At 36.3% G+C, this 22,910-nt stretch overlaps 1 protein-coding gene across 3 annotated transcripts in view; it reads left to right on the top strand.

Annotated features, from left to right (window-relative positions):
• The window catches only part of FOXJ3 (forkhead box J3), a 151,880-nt gene that overhangs the window by 73,844 nt on the left and 55,126 nt on the right, over positions 1-22,910 (top strand). For all 3 annotated transcript variants that reach the window (XM_032877464.1, XM_032877462.1, XM_032877463.1), the window contains exon 5: positions 15,117-15,200. In XM_032877464.1, coding sequence (XP_032733355.1) covers positions 15,117-15,200 — 84 coding nt within the window. The remainder of the gene's footprint in view (positions 1-15,116; positions 15,201-22,910) is intronic.

The raw sequence follows: 22,910 nt of genomic DNA, 5'->3' as shown, positions 1-22,910 counted from the left end.
TGACATAATGTCAGAAGGTCAGTAGTAATCTAATGCTGTTGTCATAATGCTTACATCATCCACCTCACTTCATTTCATCACATAGGCATTTTATGATCTCAGAAGCTTTTTATCATTTCACTCATCATATGAAGAAGGGTAGTACAATAAGATATTTCGAGAGAGACCATGTTCACGTAACTTTGTAGTGTTATAATTGTTCTATTTTGAGTTTGTCGTTAATCTCTTCTTCCTAATTTTTAAATTAAGCTTTATCATAGGTATGTGTATATAGGAAAAAACATACTGTGTATAGGGTTTGGTACTATCCACAGTTTCAGGGATCCACTGTGGGGTCTTAGAATGTATGTCATGTGGATAAGGAGGACTACTGTAATGTGCCCCCTTGCTCCCTCTCTCCCTCTTTTGTGGTTTCCAAGATTTTTTTCTTTATTTTTAAATTGAGAGAGTTTGTCCCTCAGTGTAGTTTTCTTTGTATTCATTCTCCTTGGGATTTGCTAATCATCTAGGATCTGTAGAGAGAGGTTTTCATTCATAATTTGGGATATTTTGGTCATTAGTTCTTTTAAAAAAATTAGGGTTCCATTTTCTCTCTTCTTAGCATCCCATTAAAGCATAGACTGACATTGTTCCACAGGTCATTGAGGCTTTAGTTTCGCTTTTTTTTCTTTTTATTCCTCATATTTGGTAATTTTTACTGATCTGTCTCCAAGATTTCTCTTTCACTCTGTCCTATCTGTTGTTAAGCATGTTTGGTGAACTTTTTATTTCAGTTATTGGATTTTTTTATTTGTAGAATTTCCATTGGTCTTTTTTGTGTATATTAAGAGATAATTGGTGAAAGGAGTTCAACCAAGTGCTCTGATGCTGGAACATTAGAACATTTTTGTTGGTCTCAGCCAGTTCCTGGACATGAGATATGCCCAGGAGTCTCTGCTTCACTGTTTTTTGTTTGTTTGGTTGGTTTTTGTTTTTGTGTTTTAAATAATAAGAAGGTATGTAGTACCATCCTGCTTTGTGTAGGGTTTAGGAAACCCATGAACCTAATTTTTTTTTAGATTTTATTCATCTATTTATTTGAGAGAGTAAGAGAGCATGAGTGGGGGCAGGGAGAGTGAGAGGGAGAAGCAGGCTCCCTACTGAGCAGGGACTGCCCCCCGCCCACGGGACTTGATCCCAGGACCCCAGGATCATAACCTGAGCCGAAGGCAAATGCATAACTGACTGAGCCATCCAGGCATCCCAAGCTTAATTTATTCTTTCATCTGATTCCTTCTATCATCATTAATGTTTTGAGAACCTGGGTTTTTATATTTAAAACCGTTTTTAGAAGAAATAGATTTTTTTTAAGATTTTATTTATTTATTTATTTATTTATTTATTTTTTTAAAGATTTTATTTATTTATTTGACAGAGAGAGATCACAAGCAGGCAGAGAGGCAGGCAGAGAGAGAGGAGGAAGCAGGCTCCCCGCTGAGCAGAGAGCCCGATGCGGGGCTCGATCCCAGGACTCTGAGATCATGACCTGAGCCGAAGGCAGCGGCTCAACCCACTGAGCCACCCAGGCGCCCCAAGATTTTATTTATTTATTTGACAGACAGAGATCACAAGTTGGCAGAGAGGCAGGCAGAGAGAGAGGGGGAAGCAGGCTCCCTGCTAAGCAGAGAGCCCGATCCGGGGCTCAATCCCAGGACCCTGAGATCATGACCTGAGGCGAAGGCAGAGGCTTAACCCACTGAACCATCTAAGTGCCCCAAAGAGATAAAATGTTTAAGAAATAAATTTATTCTTCTTTATTTAGACAGCTTGGATTACTGTGTCATCTCTAACTGGTCTTCTTCCTCTGTGTTTCCCTTTGCTCTGTCTTCTACAGTGCTGCCTTTAGGTATGATAAACAACCACAAACCTGTCTCTCTTGCCATATTTTCATTTCTAGCCCTTATCTTCAAGCCCTAAACTATTTATTCAAGCTGTACTGCATTATTTTTCTTGCATTTATGATGCAGTCTTATATCTTCTTATTTTTGAAGATCTTCATTGTATTTAAAATAGTCATATCTTATTCATCCTTTGGTGGCCAGCCCAAATATCAGCATTACTCTGAAAGAAGGTATAGTCCTTTTTCTCCCTCCTTTACTTTTTCTTTTCTTTTCCCCTATTTTCATCTCTCTTTTTATTACCATAGTTCTTTGAGCATATCACTGTTATTGTTCTTGAATGATGTAGCCATCCATGTTATGATCTGTTCTAAATCTCTTGTGAGTGTTTTTTGTCGAACAGGATTGTGTCTTTGAGGGCCACCTGATTGGCTCAGTTGGAGGAGCATGTGACTCTTGATTTCGGGGTCATGAGTTCAAGCTCCGCATTGGGTATGAAGATTGCTTAAATAAAACATTTAAGAAGAAAAAAAGATTGGGTCTTTGATATCTTCATGCTTTCATAGCAGCTAGCATAGTAACTGTACATAGTAGATGCTTAAATGTTTATCACAAAAATATTTGTCTTTTCCTGGTTAAGAAGTAGCTGTTGTATTTTGTCTTTTTTTGTCTTTTTTTTTTTTTTTTAAGATTTACTTATTTTTAGAGAGAGAAAGAGATTGAGAGTGTATGCAAGCAGGAGGACGGGCAAAGGCAAAGAATCTCAAGTAGGTTCCCTGCTGAGTGTGGAGCATGGAAAGAGGGCTCAGTCTCAAGTCTCACCACACTGAAATTATGACCTGAGCCGAAATCAAGTTGGATGCTTAGTTGACTGAGCCACCCAGGTGCCCTGCTGTTGTGTTCTTCTTAAGGAAACTTTTCTAATTATACACTAATTCTTTTGCCATTTTCAATTAAGGCTGGGTTTTAGATGTTTAGGAATTGTCACTTTGGGATGCCTGGATGGCTCAGTCGCATAAGCGTCTGTCTTTGGCTCAGGTCATGATCCTGGGATTTTGGAATCAAGTTCTGCATGGGGCTTCTTGCTCCGTGGGGAACCTGTTTCTCCTTCTGCCTGCTGCTCCCCCCGCTTGTGCGCACTTGCGCCCTCTCTGACAAATAAGAAAATAAAATCTTAAAAAAAAAAATTGTCACTTTGCTTCTTTTTTACTCTTTTGATCAGTAAGGCAGGGTCAAGACAATTTATTTCACTTAACATTAATTCACTTATACTTGGAATTCGAGAGAACCTGGAGTTCTTATTCTTTAGGTGAACTTCTTGACTTTCTGTGACATTAATGACTGTTTAGAACTTTTATCAAAGACTGACATGGTCCAAAGGAAAGCCACGTAAGAGCTACAAATCGGATTTGAGTTCTTTCTGGGCAATACCCCTGACTTTGTTTCGTAAAGTGTCTTTTGGCTGTGCTGGGCATACTATTGTATTACATTAGAGCTCTTTGACTCCTGTTTTTTCTTAATTAAGAAAATATATTTTTTTAAATTCACATACCATAAAATTTAACCTTTAAACACATATGATTCAGTGGTTTTTAGTATATTTGCAGAGTTGTGGGACCATTACCACTATCTAATTCCAGGACATTTTTAGTTTATCACCTCAGAAGAAACCTTGTCCTCATTAGTAGTCATTCCCCCTTTACTCTCTCATTTCTATGGATTTGCCTGTTTTGGACATTTTATATAAATGGAGTCATATAATTTGTGGCCTTTTGTGTCTGACTTCTTTAATTTAGCGTAAGATTTTCTATGTTGTAGCATGTAGCAGTATTTCATCCCTTTTTTGTGACTGAATGATAACTCCATTTTTTGAAATTTTATATTTTTTATATGTTTTTATCTGTTCATCAGTTGATGGACAATTTGGGTTGTTTCCATTTTGGCTATCATGAAAATTCTGTTGTGATCATTTTTGCAAGCTTTTGTATGAACATAATGTTTTCATTTTTATAGGAGTGCAATTGCTGGGTCATAGGTTTAATCTTTTGAGTAACTGCCATACTTTTTCATAGGAGCTACACTATTTTACATTCTTAAAATTCTAAGACTTCCATTTTTTTTTTTTTACACCCTTGCCAACCCTTTTTAATTTTTTTTTTATTATAACCATCCCAGTGGGTGTGAAGTGTGGTATCTCATTCTATTATGAGTTTGATTTGCATTGCTCTAATGGGAAATGATGATGATCATTTTTTCATGTGTGTATTGGCTATTTATATATCTCTTTGGGAGAAATGTCTGTTCAGATTCTTTGGCCATTTTTTAATGAGGTTGTCTTTTTAATAGTGAGCTTTATATGTTCTTTATGTATTTTAGATACAAGTCCTGTATCTCATGTTTTGTGGATTTCCTTCCATTGTGCAGGCTGTGTTTTCAGTTTCTTGAGAAGGTCTATTGATAAAATAGGTTTTAGATTTTGATAAATTTACCAATTTTTCTTTGGTTGCTTGTGCTTTTGGTGTCATATCTAAGAAGTCATTGACTAATCCGAGGTCATGAAGATTTACAGTTATTTTCTAAGAGTTTTATAGTTTTAACCCTTATTTAGGTCTCTGGTCCACTTTGGATTTTTTTTTTTTTTTATGTATGTTGTGAAGAGGCCCAATTTCATACTTTTGCATGGGGATATCCAGTTTTGCCAGGACCATTTATTGGAAAGACCGTTCTTTTCCCGTTGTTTTATCTCAGTCTGTGAAAAACCACTTGACCATAAAATATACTTAATTTATTTCTAGACTCTTAATTCAAATTACCATAATTTCATAATAAGTTTTAAAATTAGGAGATGTGAATATTCCAACTTTGTTCTTCTTTTTCAAGATTATTTTGACTATGCTAGGTAAAATACATATTTATTTTAGGATCAGCTTGTCAGTTTCTACAAATAAACTAATTTTTTAAAAAGATTTTTATTTATTTATTTGGGAGAGGGAGAGAGAGAACACGGAAAGGTAGAAGAAGACTCCCCACTGAGCAGAGAGCCTCCTGTGTGGGTCTTGATCTCAGGACCCTGAGATGACCTGAGCTGAAGGCAGATGGTTAACTGACTGAGCCAACCAGGCACCCCTGACTGCAAGTTTAATAAATCTTCCAGTCCGTGAGCACAGGAAATCTTTACATCCTTTATTCCCTTTAACTTAAAGAGTAAAATGTTGGGTATGTATAAAAGCAAGTAGAGCTTTGGTATCTAAGTCCCACGTGGCTCTGGATGTTCTGAATATTTTCATTATTTTAATAATTTCAGTGTATCTTCAAATAAGACATTTATTGGAGTTAAGTATGGTAGTCATTTGTTTTATATATATGAAATATATATAATTATAACTTTATGCTATTAAGCTTGGCTTTAGAGATACAAGATACGCTTTTATACATACCCAACATTTTACTCTTTAAGTTAAAGGGAATAAAGGATGTAAAGATTTCCTGTGCTCACGGACTGGAAGAATAAGAGATCACTACCATTAAAACTTCTCGTCTAGGGAAGAAATCACTTATAAACTGAGAATTTCATAGGTTCAGAGATAAAGATTGTTTTGAAAGTTGTTGGCCAGTCTTCACTGTGTAAAGATTTCCCTACATAAAAAAGTGATTATAGGGGCTCCTGGGTGGCTCAGTGGATTAAGCCGCTGCCTTTGGCTCAGGTCATGATTTCAGGGTCCTGGGATCGATTCCTCCTTCGGGCTTCACCTTCTTTCTCTGCCTCTCTGCCTACTTGCGATCTCTCTCTCTGTCAAATAAATAAATAAAATCTTTTAAAAAAAAAGTGATTATAAATTGTATATTAGCACTTTTTTCAGTGTTGCCTACTTGTGATAGCTTATGGAAAAGTTAAAAAATAAGTACTTTAAAGGCTCTTAAGAACTTTGAGTTTTGGATGAGTTAATATCAGTAATACATTTTTAATGAATTTTTAGCATTTATGAATTAATAATTACAAGAAAACTTAGAATCATCATGCCATATAAATACTGAATGGAAATAAATAGCATTCAAGTAAAGCAAAAGAAAAGTTTAAAAAAATTCTCTTCAGCTATCTGAACTCATCCTTTACCAACGCTTTTTGTTTTTTTAAACCTAATCAAACGAACAGATTCTTCAATTTCTTATTCACTCTTACAGATCTGTGACTTCTGTACCAGAATTCTCGGCATGGTTTTATGCCATGGCTTCACTGGGGAGTTCTTTTGAAGCCTGGAAACTCACTTTCAGAATAGTTTTAAATGTTTAAGTTAGAATATAGAGGATTAAAAAGATATGCAGTTATATTAAAATAGTTACAAAAAATATAACAAATTTATGATACAATAATCTACATGCTTCCTTAGTAACATTAAACAACAAAATTGAATGTGGTAGCATATTATTTTTGAATGTGGTAACATATTAAATAACAAAAGAAGAAACAAGTAATGAGTAGTGATGACATTTTTAGACAAAAACTATTAATGTGACAGGAATCAAACTGATTTTAAGATATTCCTAATATTGTCATTTGTTCCTTATATCCATAGTAGAAGGAAATGCTGAATTTCAGCATTTTCACCTTACCTGATTTTGTAAAGTCCCTGAGTCCTGTGCATAGACCCTCTGGGAATTCATGAATACCAGGTTAAAAATGCAAATTGAGGCATTTCCTCTGCGTAATTGTTTTTTGCCCCCCCCTCTTCCTTCTACCACAGCTGAACTTGATTATTGAGTTTCAGCTTAGTTCTCTCACTTAGCACTTGCTGATTATTGCCTTCTATGTGCTAGTTACGATTCTAGGTATTTGGAATACATAAGGAAACAAAAGACAAAAATCCAATGCTCATAAGAAACTTAACAGCCTTATGGGAGAATAACAAATAACAAATTATATAGAATTATATAGAATGTTAGATAATTAAAAATGCTGTAGAAAAATACAGACTAGGATAGAGTGGATTCAGTGTGGATTGCCATTTTGAAAAGAATAATAAGCAAGGTAAGTCCATTGGGAGAGTGACTTTTGAGCAAGGACATGAAAGTGGTGGGAGTTAATTATCCAGGTATCTTTTCTGTCCCCTTCACCACAGTTGAGGACTAAGACTTCCTTTTTATTTGTATTCCTGGTGTTAGCATTGTGACTAACATGATCAATCCTTCATGAACTGTCATTAAGAGAAAGGTGGTTTACCTTTCTGGTATCTGCCCATAGTTTGAGAAGTTTAGCCAGTTTGGGTGATTCATCATGTGTTATTTTCCCAGTGGTGGGTTAGATAAATATTCAGGTTATGTACAGGTAAGCTTGTTCTTACATTTACTTTCTGATACTAAGCTTCATTGAATATATTTTGGCTGTTGTTATTAATCTTTTGTCTTTTGTGCAAAGCAGGAATAAAATAAATATTAAGTGAAACTTGGGTGGCTTAGTCCGTTAAGTATCGACTCTTGATTTCAGCTCTGGTCCTGATCTCAGGTCCTGAGATTGAGCCTGGTGTCAGGGTCCACGCTCAGTGGGAGTCTGCTTTTCCCTTCCCTCCCCAGCTAAATAAAGTGGAAAATGATTTTTTTTTTTTAGAATTTGACTTTTGTAGGCACAAATCTCTTTGGCAGTCAAATAAAAGTTGTAGTAGAAAAGCCCTTAAAATTTAAGATTTGACAGATATTTTTGTGCATCTCTCTTAAATCGAAATTGTAGGAGATGAAGAGTATTAGAAAATTAATACGAAACAGTATGTGATCAAATGCTGGAGGAAGAAATACTTCATATGTATTTTATTTAATCCTTGATATATCCTCAGGTCCATTGGATCCAATTCAGTTTTCGAGTATCTATTTTGAGCATTGCTAATTTGTAAAGATGATTATTTTTTTAAAAATTTTTTAAAAAGATTTTATTTATTTATTTGACAGACAGAGATCACAAGTAGGCAGAAAGAGAGGAGGGAGCAGGCTCCCTGCTGAGCAGAGAGCCTGATGTGGGGCTTGATCCCAGGACCCTGGGATCATGACCTGAGCTGAAGGCAGAGGCTTAACCCACTGAGCCACCCAGGAGCCCAAAGATGATTATTTTATTACTTTTATTCTTTCTTAGAAATCTTCTAAAGAACAAATAGGAAATTTATGTATTTTATTTATTTATTTTTTTCCCCCAAGATTTATTTATTTATTTGACAGACATCACAAGTAGACAGAGAGGCAGGCAGAGAGAGGAGGAAACAGGCTCCCTGCTGAGCAAAGAGCCGGATGCGGGGCTCGATCCCAGGACTCTGGGATCATGACCTGAGCTGAAGGCAGAGGCTTTAACCCACTGAGCCACCCAGGCGCCCCTGGAATTTATGTATTTTTAAAAAAGAATAAAACTTACTCTATCTTGCAATTACTGTATGATTCTTTTATAAATCTAACATGCAGTATGGGATTTTGTTAATCTTACTTTTCTTAAATCTTGACATGATTATATCACCTTCTTTCATCATTGCCCATCAGTTTTTCTCCATGATGTACAAACATTAAGATCACAAGAATACGAAAGAATGATTGAATTACCTAGAAGGATGGTATAGTAATGAAATCATCATGGTTATACTTCACTTTTCTTGCTGTGTCGCCCAAATACTTTCCAAGAATGTATAATAAAAGTCTGTAGAAGCCATTTTAAATCTTTTTTCTTTTTTTCTTTTAACTTTCATCGAATAAAGTTGAGAGTTTGGGGTTTTTTCCTATCCATAAGGACGAAGGTGAAAATTGACAAAGGAAAATGGTTTACTTTTATCTGTAGAATCAGAAAATGAATACAAAGACAGCAACACTTTAGACTCTAATTGTCATGTTGAGATTAATCTTCCCAAATCCAAGAAATACTGAGTTACTGATATATTTCTAAGAACAAAAAGATAATTCAATATTCTTATCCCTTTAGTCATTCAAGAAGAAAGTCTTCATTGTGTAGTGTTTTGTGACTAGAATCAAAATCATCCTGTTTTTTATGGAAAATCTTATGACAGTATTTTTCATCTTTTATAATATTTCTGTACCAAAATTCACTTGATATCCTAAGAGGACAAATCCTGAATTCTTTTTTTTTTTTTTTTTTTAAGATTTTATTTAAAGATTAGAAAAATAATAATAAAGATTGACAGAGAGAGTAAGCATGAGCCAGGGGAGAGGCAGAGGGAGAAGCGTACTCCCTGCTGAGCATGGAGCCGGACTCGGGGCCCTGTGATCATGACCTGAGCTGAAGGCAGACGTCCAATCTGCTGAGCCACCTGGGTGTCCCCAAATCCTGAATTCTGATATGTATACAAAAGTGCTTGTGAGGAAATAGATGATACAGAAATGAAAAAGCTAATCAGGGTCCTCATTTGGTTTGGTGCTTATAAACCAAATAAGAGAATGTGTTTTACAGTTTTGGAGTAGAGATAGCCATCCTGCACCAAAATTCTGAGCCATCAAAAATTTCAAAAGTACTGGACTTTGAAAGTGTAAATGCAAGAAGAACCAGAAGTAATAATATGTATTTGAAATCTGAATTGTCTTCTGGTAGTAAAATATAAGTTAAAGAACCAGAAGTAATAAAAAGAACATTTTAGAGATTGGAAGATGTTTGTTTTAGTTCTGTGCATGACGGTTGATGAGCAGTTAGTTGTATTCAGGAGATGTTGACCATTTTGGTGTATATATTTTCAAAACCAGGAAAACCTGAATATAATAACAGTATGTATTTTACATGTTTTAGAAAATCTGGGTTTACTAGCTTAAATTCCTATTAAAACAGCTCATAAATTTGTTTGCCACTGTTATTTTATTATTTATCCTATAAGTTATAACATCTCTGTCCCATGAACACTTCTTATTTATAGTTAAATAGTAATAACTAGATTTCCTAGTATATATTTAGTGCTAATTGTCACGATAACTCTATGAAATAGATATGAGGAAAGTAGATCAAAGGTTTGGTAACTTGTTCAAGATTCTTGAACCAGATCTGGGGTTTGAATCCAGGTATGTGGATTGATAGATGTTCTCTTCAGGGTATCGGGTGATCTTCTAAATATTGTAGTTCTTATGTTGGAATTCAGCTTCGTGCATTACTCAGGGAAAAATTCATGGAGAACTTGTCTAAAAGGGTAGGAAATAAAAGAGACTGGTGTCAGTATGTCAGAAAGAGTTGGATGGAGTTACCTCAGCTCTTCAATCAGGGGAACAAGTGGCCCAGAGAGTGGATTTAGTAGACACAGATTTCAAAGCAGCTACTGTAAGTATGTTGAAAGAATCAAAATAATGTATATTCAAATAATGAATGAATGAACAGATTGGGAATTTCAGTACAGAGATGGAAACTATGAAAAGAACCAAATGAAAATGTATAGCTGAAAAGAACTATAACTAAATGGATAATTCACTGAGTAGCCTTAACAGCATATTATATAGATAGCAGAAGGAAAGACCTGTGCCTCAGGAGTACCTAAGAATTATAAACGTGTGTACCTCAAAAAAGAGTTTCTTGGGGTGCCTGGCTAGCTCAGTTGGTGGAGCATGGGACTCTTAATATCGAGGTTGTGAGTTCAACCCTGCACTGGGTGGAGATTACTTAAAGATAAAAATCTTAAAAAAAAAAAAAAATCCCAAACTAAACCCCACAAAACTAGAATTTCCAAAAAAAACAAAAACAAAAACAAACACAAAGAAAAATTGTCAGAACCAAAAAGAGAAATAGAACCATAATTATAGAGATTTTTGACGTATTTCTCTCAGCAAATAGTAGAACAGTTAGACAAATAAGTATTTAAGGATCTGAACACTACATTCCTCAAAAGCAGAATTACACTCTTTTCAAAGGCACAGTAAATATTCACCATGGTATACCACATGCTGGGCTAGAAAACAAGTTATAGTAGATCACTAGAGGGTGAAATATATATATATATTTTAAAAGATTTTATTTACTTACTTGACAGAGTGCAAGAGAGCATAGCAGAGGAAGGGGCAGAGGGAGAGGGAGAAGCAGATCCCCCATTGAGCAGGGAGCCAGATTCAGGAGCTTGATCCCAGGACCCTGGGATCATGACCTAAGCTGAAGACAGGTGCTTAACCAACTGAGCCAGCCAGGCACCTCTAGAGGGTGAAATTTTACAGAGAATTTTTTCTGACTAGTAGAATTAAATTTGAAATTAGTAACAAAAATATATTTTAAAAAACCCCAAATGTCTAGAAATGAAATGATGCATTTTTAAAGTACCTTTGGGGTCACAGGCAAAATCGTAGGGGTATTAGAAAGTATTTTGATTTGGGTGGTAATGAGAGTGGAATATATAAAAATCTGTGACATGCAGCCAGTGCATTGTTTAGGAAGGAGCTTACAGGTTTAAATTAGAAAAATTAGAAGAGTCTGAAATCAGTTATGTAAACATTTACCTTAAATTAGGAAAATAAGAGCAAATTGAATCCAAAGTAAGTGGAAGGAAACAATAAAAGTAAGATTAGAAATCAGTAAACTGGAAAATGAACAAACAAAAGCAATGAAACCAGAAGCTGAAATACTTTAAGGAAAGAGCAATGCCAATTTTCCAGAAAGTTTAAAAAAAGAGAAGTGGATGAAGGAGCAGTTTACATAGCTCATTTCATTAGTTCAGCATCACTGTGGTACCAAAGTCAGGCAAAGAAATAATCAGAAAACTACAGACCAATATCCTTTGTGAACGTAGACCCAAAGATCTTTAACAAAATATTACCGAATTAAATTCATTGATATATAAAAAGGAGAATATGTCATGATCAGGTGGGATTTGTCCCAGGAATGCACTTCAGGTTAAAATTAGAAAACCAATTGATATATATAATTCACTAAGTAGTAGAAGGAAACAGAAAAATCATATCTTAAGTGTAGAAAAAAATTGAAACTCATTCAGCACGCTAGGAATAAAAAGGAATTTCCTTAATTTGATTAACAAGTCACCTATTGAAGAGAATTTACGGGGGCGCCTGCATGGCTCAGTGGGTTAAAAGCCTCTGCCTTCGGCTCGGGTCGTGATCTAGGGGTCCTGGGATCCAGCCCTGCGTCGGCCCTCTGCTTGCCTCTCTGCCTACTTGTGATCTCTGTCAAATAAATAAAATCTTAAATTAAAAAAAAAGAATTTACATTGTATTTAATAATGAGAAAGTGGATGCTTTCCCTCTGAGATTGAGAACAAACAAGGGTGTTTGCATTCACTTTTACGAAACATTCTATTAGAGGGCCAAGCCAGTGGAGTAAGGCAAGAAAAAAAGCCATCCAGGTGGAAAAATACTAAGTGAAACTGTCTTGTTTTGCAAACAACAATATTGCATATGTAGAAAATCCTAAAGAAGCTATGGAAAAGCCCCTATAACTAATAAATGAGTTTAGTAAAGTCAAAAGATACAAGGACAGTGTAATTTTTTTAAACTACCAAGGAACAACTAGAGGTTAACAAAAGCAGTTCCATTTGCAGTTGCATGCAAAACAATGAAATACTTTAGGGATACATTTTAACAAAATAAATACAGATGTCTTCCCTGAAAACTGTAAAACATTACCAAGAAGAAATAAAAGACCTAAGTAAATGGAGAGCTATAGCATGTTTATGGGCTTGTGGAATAGAGGACTCATGTTGGATGTCAGTCTTCTCCAAATTGGTTTATAGAGAATGCAGTCAAATGAAAAATCCCACCAGATTTTTTTTTTAAAAGAAACTGACAAGCTGGTTCTCATAGTTACGTGGAAATGCAAAGGACCTAGAATAGGCAAAACAGTTTTGAAAAAAACTGAAGTTGTAGGACTTGTGGTGCCTGATTTCAAGGCTTTTTATACAACAAGAGTAATTAAAACACAGTGTTACTGGTATAAGGATAGACAAGTAGATCAATGGAACAGAATAGAGTTCAGAAATGAGCCGTGTATATATTCAGCTGATTTTTGAGAGAGTTAACCCTAAGTGAATCAGAGACCTTAACATAAAGGTTAAGACTATTTTATGAAATATCTAGAAGAAAACATGGGTGAGAAGATAGGGGTGCCTGGGTGGTTTAGTTGGTTGGACATCTGCCTTTGGCTCAGGTCATGATCCCAGAATCCTGGGATCAAGCCCCACAGGGAGCCCACTTATATGCACATGCATGTGCTCTCTCTGTCTCTGGGTCTGTCATAAATAAATAAAATCTTGAATTTGGGCATCTAAGGTTTTTTGAGTACTTCCTGAAGAGTTAAGCTTATGAACAATTTTTTTCTTTGTTGTTGATGTATTTGTAACAAGCCACAGCCAATCATATTTTGTGTGGAAGAATGTATAATTTTTATAGTTCTATTAAAATGTTTAATAAATCAGTCTGATGTATGGGCAGTGAGCTGTTTCCCCAGATTAACACACAAATACACACCCATGAAAACAACACTAAACGCTGGAATTTGTCATTTCCATGAACAGAGGATTTTAAACTATTGTCTGATGAGTGTTGGTATTTTTCTTCCCACTTTATTTTTCAATTTGTGTATTAATTGAGTATAAGACCTTTTTCCTTCTTTGTTTATTTTGAAACTTGTTAGCTGAACCTACTCATAAAATCATTGTTTTTATTTTTAGTGCTTAATTTCTGTAGCATGTATATTTTACATGCTTCTTGGGAAGTTTACATCAGGTCTGGTAGACTAATTAGCTGAAACTGCAATGACTACTTAGAAAAGATATCATGGAAGAATCCTCCAGTAATGGCTGGGTGATGAAATGAGTGCTAAGTTCAGGTACCTGCATAAACTAGGATCTGGGAAGGCCTGGTATCATACCCTGTACTCTTAACATTGTTGGCACAGTTTGTTCAAATGCTTTTCTTCCCATTTCAAGAAGTGTTTATTGAGTACTTGCTATGTGTCTGATATTGTGCCGGGCACAGTGGATATATAAATGAGTTTCTGCTATTAAGGAACTCAGCCCAGAAAGGATTCAGGCCTATAAATAAGTTTATAAATGTTAAGTGCAGTCAATAGTCCGGATGTATAAAATGCATGGAGATCTTAAAGAGGGATAGAATGATGAATTCTTAAGGACAGTGGGAGGATCAGAGGAAGGATTCCTTTAGATAAGATCTGAGCTAAATTTTGAAGGTGGAATGTGAGGTTGTCAGTGGTAGGGTAAATATTATAGGCAGGAGATCACCATGTAGGGCAAGGCATAGCTGTGTGAAAGGACACGGTATGCTTAAAGAACTCTAAGCAGATAATTCATGTTGGATGCAAGTTTGAGGATTTGATAGATGAGTGCTTTATTTCCCCTCATTGTTAAATATTGCTTGAAAAGGAGCCAGGGAAGCTGAAATGTGTATCTCCCTCCCTTCTTTTCCTTTTCTTACTCTCTCCTTCATTCCTTGCCCCCCTCCCTAAATAGGGGTGTGTGTGTGTGTGTATAAACAAGTTGAGGAAGAAGGGAAGCAAGGCCTTGATTCTGGTCCTGGTTCTCATACCCTTGGTTGAACAAATCACTTCTGTTTTTGAGCTTTGGTTTCTTCATCTGTATAATAATCTGTAAATGGTATGATCTGTACTTTTCAAATATTTTGTAAAGGAGTCACAGTTTTTGAGTACCTGGAACACAGTAGGTACTAAATATGTATTTTCAAATGAGTGGTCTGAGAACTTGTGTCTGAGAGAGGATAAATAGTTAAAAAGTTGTGACAGAATAAGCAATAAAATACTTGTTTACAGACCATTGCTTCCCAGGATGCATTTATTATATAGAATGTGTTCAAGCAGTTTGTCTTTCTGAATTGTTTCGCTTAACCATTTAGATTTGTGAGGTCCCAGAGTATAGAAATTATAGTATCTTTATACATAAAACCCATTAGACTTTAAAGTCCTGTGCTGTTGTAATTATCATATATGTCCAATTAAGAATCAGTATATATTTTAAAAGTGTGTTCAGTTGATCACTGCACTTTACTTTGGCTGTGGCAGAAGTTCTTGGACCTCACACTACTTCAGATTGTGATTTTTTTCTTTTTTAATAATCTAATTGTAAATGGACTTTGCTTCTAATATAAACTTTACTTTTCTCAGTGCAGAGCTAGTGTATCTTCTCATGCTGTTTTTCCACTGTTGTATCTGCAGAATGTTTGTTTTTGGAGCAGAGGATTATAAAAATCCATTCTTAATGGTATAGAGTTGCTGTAATATACTGTTAATATAATTTCTTTCTTTACTTTTAGGGGTCCTACTGGGCAATAGACACCAATCCGAAAGAAGATGCGCTGCCTACTCGGCCAAAGAAGAGAGCACGATCTGTAGAACGGGTAAAAATCTCTTTATCACAAATTTAGTATGAGAGTTTATGTCAGCAATATAAATTTTTAAAGTTAATTTCTAATATAGGTACAAGCTTAATGAAGGTATAGTATTTTATTTGTATAGCATTTCTGTTTTTTCAGAGCACTTTCAGACTCATTTTATTTGATCTTAATAACCCTTGAATGAGGTAAGCAGTTTAGGAATTAAGTAAAAAGTTTGTTGTGTAATTAGGGCATAGCTACTGTCTGAGACTTGAATCCAAGTCTGCTGGAATTTAATTTGGTATTCATTCCTCTGTATCTACAACATTGAAGACTGGTTTTATGTAACAGAGCTATTCCCTTTCACTGCAGATAATCAGTCTGATGACATTGAATTTTCCTGATTGTCTTTGCAATGCTTTTTCCTGCTTCCAGCCATGTAGTAATAATTTCATATGCCAAATCCTGTGTGTATGTGTTGTTTATAAGGTCATTCTTACGAATTTATGGTTAAAATTAATTTATAAGAATGAAAGAGAAATGGAGCTCTAGTTGATGTCCTGTTATTTGTTGGAATATACTTTTAGTCAACACTTTGGCTGTCATCAGACATTAACTTTACGTTTCAGCTTTCCCCATTCTGTATTTTCATTATCTCAACTAAAACACACACATATACACCATTATACCCTATTCTTCTTTAAGGCTCATTTCATATGTTAACTACATTATGAAACTTTTCCTCACTTTGTGTTCATATAGAATTTTACAAAGTTCTTTTATAGTATTTCTCACATTTTGTAGGAATTATTTTTCTCTATATTTGTCTCCTTTGCTGGACTGTGATCCCTTAAGAACTGAGAAATATATTTGTATCTCTAGAGTTAGTATTTTTCACAGCTTATAAGTATCAGTAAATGTTTGCAGAAAAAAGCAGGACAAAGGGAATAAGATAAGAGAAACTGGGTAATTGTTTGGTCAAATAAATTTTTTTATGGTGGTTCCTGATAGAGATATAAAACTTCTTCCTGGTGGAGCGATAAAACTTCCGATTCTCAAAGATAAGGACCTTAAGCTGTGTTTAAGTTGGGGTCAGGTAAGCTATGAAGTGTAGCAGCAACGTAAATGGAGCCAGCAGAGGGAATTCAGTATTCCATTTACCAAGCTATATAGAGTTAGAGGTGAACTCTTAGGCCAGAACATGTTTTAATTTTACACATACCAAAGTTTAAGAAATAAAGGAAATTAAAGAAATGAAAGTTTAGGGGCACCTGGGTGGCTCATTTGGGTGAGCATCTGCCTTCAGCTCAGGTCATGAGCACAGGGTCCCAGGATTGAGCCTGACATTGGGCTCCCTGTTCAGTGCGTAGCCTGCTTCTCCCTCTCCTTCTGCTGCTCCCCCTGCTCGTAGCGTGCTCTCTCTCTCTCCCTCTCTCTCAAAAAAATAAAATTTTTAAAAAGAAGGTTTAGTATTGGTGGGATGGCCTTCTGGTAAGTTTTAAAACAGATGATGGTGAGAGCTGTGTATGTAATGTATGTATGTAAACCATATGTAATGGTTTGAGAGGGAATGAACCTCAGTTCCTGCCCTCCACCTTCTTTTAAAAGAGACTTAGCAATTGGGCTTTAATGGTGTGAGGATATGGAACACAGAACATTTAGCATTTATTGCTAGAATTTGAAGGAACGGGAGAGCTATCCACATTGTTAACCCAGAGCATCAGCAAGGATATATATCTTGGAAGGCTAAGGAATCGTGATCTTCTCTCCCATTTGTTCTCTACTGAAGTTTCTGGAACTTAAATTATTTTTGGAAATTTGCATTGGTAGTTGGGTTGACAGCTGTGCATTCCTTTGGACATCAACCCTGAATTTTATTGTTACCTTGTTGCATAGTTCTTAGAGCAATCACTTTTTATTTTTGAGAGTCCTGTTTTTTTCCTGAAGACCATATTGTCTGTTTTACAGTGGAAGTTTGTGGAAATAAAGGATTCATATTACACGTTATGTATGTTTTACATACAAAGCATATGTTCTTTGGTGTGTATTTTGGGCACGTAATTTCTATATTTTCTACTATTTATCCTTTTATCTTCACTTTAAGTTAAGTTAAAAAGCATGTAAAAGCTTCAACAACTTAACTTTGTAGTGTAGTTCCATAAAAGAGCCAGAGTCTTTTGGTTAATACTACTGATAATTATTTTGGCCTGAGCTATGTGTTGGTTGCTACTGTAGGAGAGGAACTATATAGAAAGATTCTAGCTGTAAGCAGAGTACATATAATCAGGGAGACGGATACTCTTTTAACAAATACTCTGAAAGATAGTCTTCATACAAAATATAATTTCTTGCTCTGAGAAACTAGTTATGTCTATTTTTCATTTAGAGGTTTTTTTGGGGGGAGTTTGTAGTATTTTTATTAGAACAGTTTGTATTTTTTTTTAATTTTAAAAATTATTTTATTTATTTATTTGACAGAGATCACAAGTAGGCAGAGAGAGAGGGGGAAACAGGTTCCCCACTGAACAGAGAGCCCGATGTGGGGCTTGATCCCAGGACCCTGAGATCATGACCTGAGCCGAAGGCAGAGGCTTAACCCACTAAGCCACCCAGGAACCCCAACAGTTTGTATTTTAAATGACCATTGGGTTCTATCTAAGGAAACGCACAAGATAGTCAAATAGTGATGGTTCTGAATATGATATTTATATGTTTAAAGTTTTCTTAAAAACTAAACATGACCCATAAATTGAAACTTTATTTGATTTGATTAATTAATTAATTAATTAATTTTAGAGAGAGAGGGTGTGCAAGTGAGCAAGAGGTGAGGGGCAGAGGGAGAGGGAGAAAGAGAATCTTAAACAGATTCCCAGCCCTGTGAGAGCCTCATAGGGCTCGATCTAATGACTCTGAGATCATGATCTGAATCACCCAGGCAACCCTGTTTTTTTGTTTTTGTGTTTTTTTTTTTTTAATTTTATTTATTTATTTGACAGAGATCACAAGTAGGAAGAGAGGCAGGCAGAGAGAAGAGAGAGAGGAGGAGAAAGCAGGCTCCCTGCTGAGCAGAGAGTCCGATGTGGGGCTCAATCCCAGGACCCTGGGATCATGACCCGAGCCGAAGGCAGAGGCTTTAACCCACTGAGCCACCCAGGCGCCTCCCTGTTTTTATTTTTTTGAGTAATTTCTACACACCCAATGTGGGGCTCAAACTCAACAACCCTGAGATCAAGAGTTGCATGCTCTACTGACTGAGCCATCCAGGCACCCCTAAACTTTAAAAGTTTTTAAAATGTAGGGGTGCCTGGGTGGCTCAGTGGGTTAAGCCTCTGCCTTCAGCTCGGGTCATGATCTCAGGGTCCTGGGATCCAGGCCCGCATCAGGCTCTCTGCTCAGCTGGCGGCCTGCTTCCTCCTCTCTCTCTGCCTGCCTCTCTGTCCACTTGTTCTCTCTCTTTCTCTCTCTCTCTCTCCCCCCGTCAAATAAATAAATAAAAAAAATATTTTTAAAAAACTTTAAAGTTTTTAAAATGTAGATGGTAAATATGTTGACATTCCTCAAAGTTTATTAAATTTCTGAAATTTGAATTTTTTTCCCATGTGTAAACATCAGAATTCTGTGTGAAAAATCAAAATATTTTATGCATTTTTGAAGAGATGAGCTTTTAGAGGAACAGAATTAGCTCTCTAAACTGCTAAAGAGAAAGGGTTTTTGAAAAATTGAAGTAACTGTATCTTTATGTCCTAAATGAAAAATAAAGCATGATAGTTCTCTCCAACCTAATACTCTTAATTCATTTCTGTGGATCACCTTCCTGTCCTCCATTTATATGAACATAATAAGCCCATGTTCTGTCTTGATCATTAAGAGAATGCCTTTTTTCTTTTCTTAATCTTTGCATATATAAATGTCTCTCATTTTCCTTTTTCTCACTTCTTAACACCTCACCACTTTTTCTTTATCATAAAATGGACCTGCAGACCTTAAAAATATTACTGCATAAATTTAGCATGGTAAAATGAATAGGCTCCTTTACTGGGAGTCCTTTGTTTCTCTTCTGGTTTTACAGTGTACTTGTTCTTGTGACTTTTGGCAAATTGTTGTTTTGAGTTTCAGTATCCTCGGTTATAAAGTAAGAAGATAGAAGTCTTAATAGCTGCTTTGAACTGAATGTTTATGTTCCCCTAATATGCCTGTGTTTGAAACCCCAATTTCAGTACGACAGTATTTGGAGGTGGGCCCTTTGGGAGGTAATTAGGTCAAAAGGATATAACCCTCACAAATGGGATTAGTGCCTTTATAAGAATAGGCCACAGAGTTAGCTAGCTGTCTTTGCACCATGTGAGAAACCAATGAGGATACCTATAACAGGGTTCTTTCTCACCAGAACCTGGCCACATTGGCACCATGATCTTGGAGTTCCTGCTTCTAGAACTGTGAGAAATACATTTCGGTTGTTGATAAGCCATCTAGCTTATGGTAATTTTGTATAGCAGTTTGTGCTAAGACGACATTGTAATAATAATAATGATAGGTAATTACATTGAGTTTAGGTGCCAGATGCTTTTTAGTTTTATTTATTTTTTTAAAGATTTTATTTCTTTATTAGACAGAAAATATGCACACGAGTGGGTAGAGGGAAAGGGGCAAGCAGACTCCCTGCTGAGCGCAGAGTCCGACATGGGACTTGATCCCAGGACTTGATCCTACGACCCTGAGATCATGACGTGTGCCAAAGCCAGACATTTAACTGACTCAGCCACCCAGGCACACTCCAGATGCTTTTTAAATAATTTTATGTATATTAACTCATGTAATTTTTATAATAACTACAAATAATGAAACTGATAGGTATGGATGCTCAGTAAGTTGTCAAAGGGTAGTAGGGACAATAAATATCAAGGCCATAAATATCAAACATTATGAACCTAGGTAGTCTGCCTTTACAGTTTACACTCTTTACATCTGTCCTTTCCTGCCACTAGTATTTATTATGTTGAAGACCACAACACTGAATCATATTTCTTTTTTTTTTTTTTTTTTTTAAGATTTTATTTATTTGTCAGAGAGAGAGGGAGAGAGAGCGAGCACAGGCAGACAGAATGGCAGGCAGAGGCAGAGGGAGAAGCAGGCTCCCCGCCAAGCAAGGAGCCCAATGTAGGACTCTATCCCAGGACGCCGGGATCATGACCTGAGCCGAAGGCAGCTGCTTAACCAACTGAGCCACCCAGGTGTCCCTCATATTTCTTTTTATATATGCATATCTTGTGTGGGCTAATGGTCCATGATTTTAGAAGAGAACCTCCACATTGAACATAAGTATATATAAAGTTTATATATATGTACAAAGAGAGAGACACACACACATACACGATTAGGGACTTAAATAGATTATAAGTGACAGCACAAGTACTAACTAATAAGTCTGTTAGACCAGGCAAGGATAACTAAAGTGACTCAGAATAGATAATGCTGCCCCCAGAAGGCCTTTGGGCAGAGGAATGAAACTTTGCATGTAACTTTTTTGAATTGAAATGGTAAAGGATGTTGTTCCACTTGGAGAAAACAGTGTGCATGGTTAACAGGGCAAGAAATACAGGTGGGCATACTGTAGAACCTTTTTAACTGTAGTGAAGAGTTTAGGCTAGAGTGGACATTTAGATAAGGAGTGGAATCAAAACAGTTAAGAAAGATACTTCTCTTTATATAATACTCCTTGCAAGAGGAAGATGCTATAGGGGAGAAGAGCGATTTTCTCTCTACCTTCTAGGTTCTTGGCTGAGACCCCCCTCAATAATAAAAAGGCAGATTAATAGGAGAAAAACAAATTTAATTACATATGTACATATGGGAGTCCCACAAAAATATGAGACTCAGTGGCAGCCAGCCATTTGAGGTTTATATTACCATCATGAGCTGAGGAAGGGGATGTGGGTCTGGGGCTTCAGAGAGGAAGAAAGCAGTTCACAGGAAGGTGGGAGAACAGCAAATGTTTGCTAAATAAATGTTTGTCCTGCCATGCAGATAAGTCAGATATAATCGACATGCCAAAGTGGCATGTTCTGGGATGGCTTGTTCCGAACCCCATCGGTGCTGAGTAGGTGGAGCTGCCATTGTGAAATGACAGTGACCTGAGCTAGGGATGAATGAGTATGTAAGCATGAATAAGTAAGTTCTCTAGAAAATTAGCATGGTATCTGGTCTCTTAATATGTACTCATAATTGTGTGAAATGCTGCTGTTTTACCAGTTTCATTTGACGTATCTTAGTTTTCTAGATACTGTGTGTCAGGCATTGTGCTAAAATGTTACACGGTATACCAAGTACAATGACACATAATGAAACATAATTCTAACACAAGGAAAAATTATGTATAGAAAGTATTATAAGAAAGATATGACACATTACTGTATGCAGAGGAAGGAGACATTGTTTTACTGGGACTATCTGAAATGGCTTCATATGGGTTTTGTGGCTTAGCGTTCAGGTGGAGATGGGCAAGGCAAGATAAAAGGCAGCATTCAGTGAGCACGCAATTCTCAAGTGCTCCGTGCCAGCTTTAGGCAATGCTTTAGGTGCTGGGGAAACATTTAACAAAACAGACATTCTCTGCTCTCCTGAAGTTTATATTCTGATAGGAGGGGCTTTGGATAGGGAGGCAAGAGATAAGAGGACATGATCAAAGATACCGAATGGGCCTGAATAGTATCAGGATTTGGGAGAGAACAGAGTAGTTCATTTTATCTGGATGAGTTTTTCCTCTTTTACCTTAATTTGCATTATTCATGCCATTCATTGAGAGAGAGGTGGGGAGAGGCCCTGCACCAGCACACACCTTTTACACATACCTTTTATATTTTAAGCCTAGTGCTATAAGAACTGGGGGAATAGTGGTAGGCAAGACAGACTCCTCATGAAGCTCTTAGTTAAGTAGGAAATCTAAACTGATAATTCATAATCTTGTTTGCTGTCTCAGCATAAATAATAGTACCCTATTCATTCTCAGAGCAGCATTTGTAGGATATATTATGTGGTCATTCTAAAGATGAGGGTCTTGAGAACTTTGGGCCCATATAGCAGAGAACTGATATTTGAATGAACAGAAATAAGGCAAATGGGGGGTGATTGGCAGTGTGAAAGAGTGAAGGGGAATTATATGTACAAGCCTAGTCATTAAAAAAAAAAAAGTACCCAAAGGGACACCTGGTGGCTCATGTGGTTGAGCAACTGACTCTTAATTTCAGCTTAGGTCATGATCTCAGGATCATGAGGTTGATCCCTGTCTTGGGCTCAGTATGGAGTCATTTTATTCCTCTCCCTCTCCACCCCCCCCACCCCCTACTCACAAGCGTGTGCACCTCCCTCATTTCATTTTTCCCGTCCTGTTAGTTTCTGGTTTTGTATTGATTAATTTCTCTTTTAACCTTTTGCATATATTTTGCTTTTTAATTTGGCTTTGCTGTTCACTTCAACCAGAGGGTAAATTGAAAAGTGCCCTGTCTACTGGAAGCTGTTTAGGGTAGAAAAAAGCAAAAATAGCTAGATATTACCTATGGAGATTTTTTTGAAGACTAGAAAACTGAAACTATTCCAAGGGAACTGAATGTTATAGGAATAGAAAAGGGAACTCTGGTTTTAGCAGTTCTTTGTTGAAAAAAAGTGCTTGAGAGAATGAGTGCTTCAGATTAGTAATCTCTTTTATCAAGTTGATAATCACAGAAATATATTCTTCTC

Source organism: Lontra canadensis, unplaced genomic scaffold, assembly GCF_010015895.1.
Source record: "Lontra canadensis isolate GAN:19392208 unplaced genomic scaffold, GSC_riverotter_1.0 scaffold60, whole genome shotgun sequence".
Classification (NCBI taxonomy): Eukaryota; Metazoa; Chordata; class Mammalia; order Carnivora; family Mustelidae; genus Lontra; species Lontra canadensis.
This window is presented reverse-complemented; position numbering and strand designations above follow the sequence as displayed.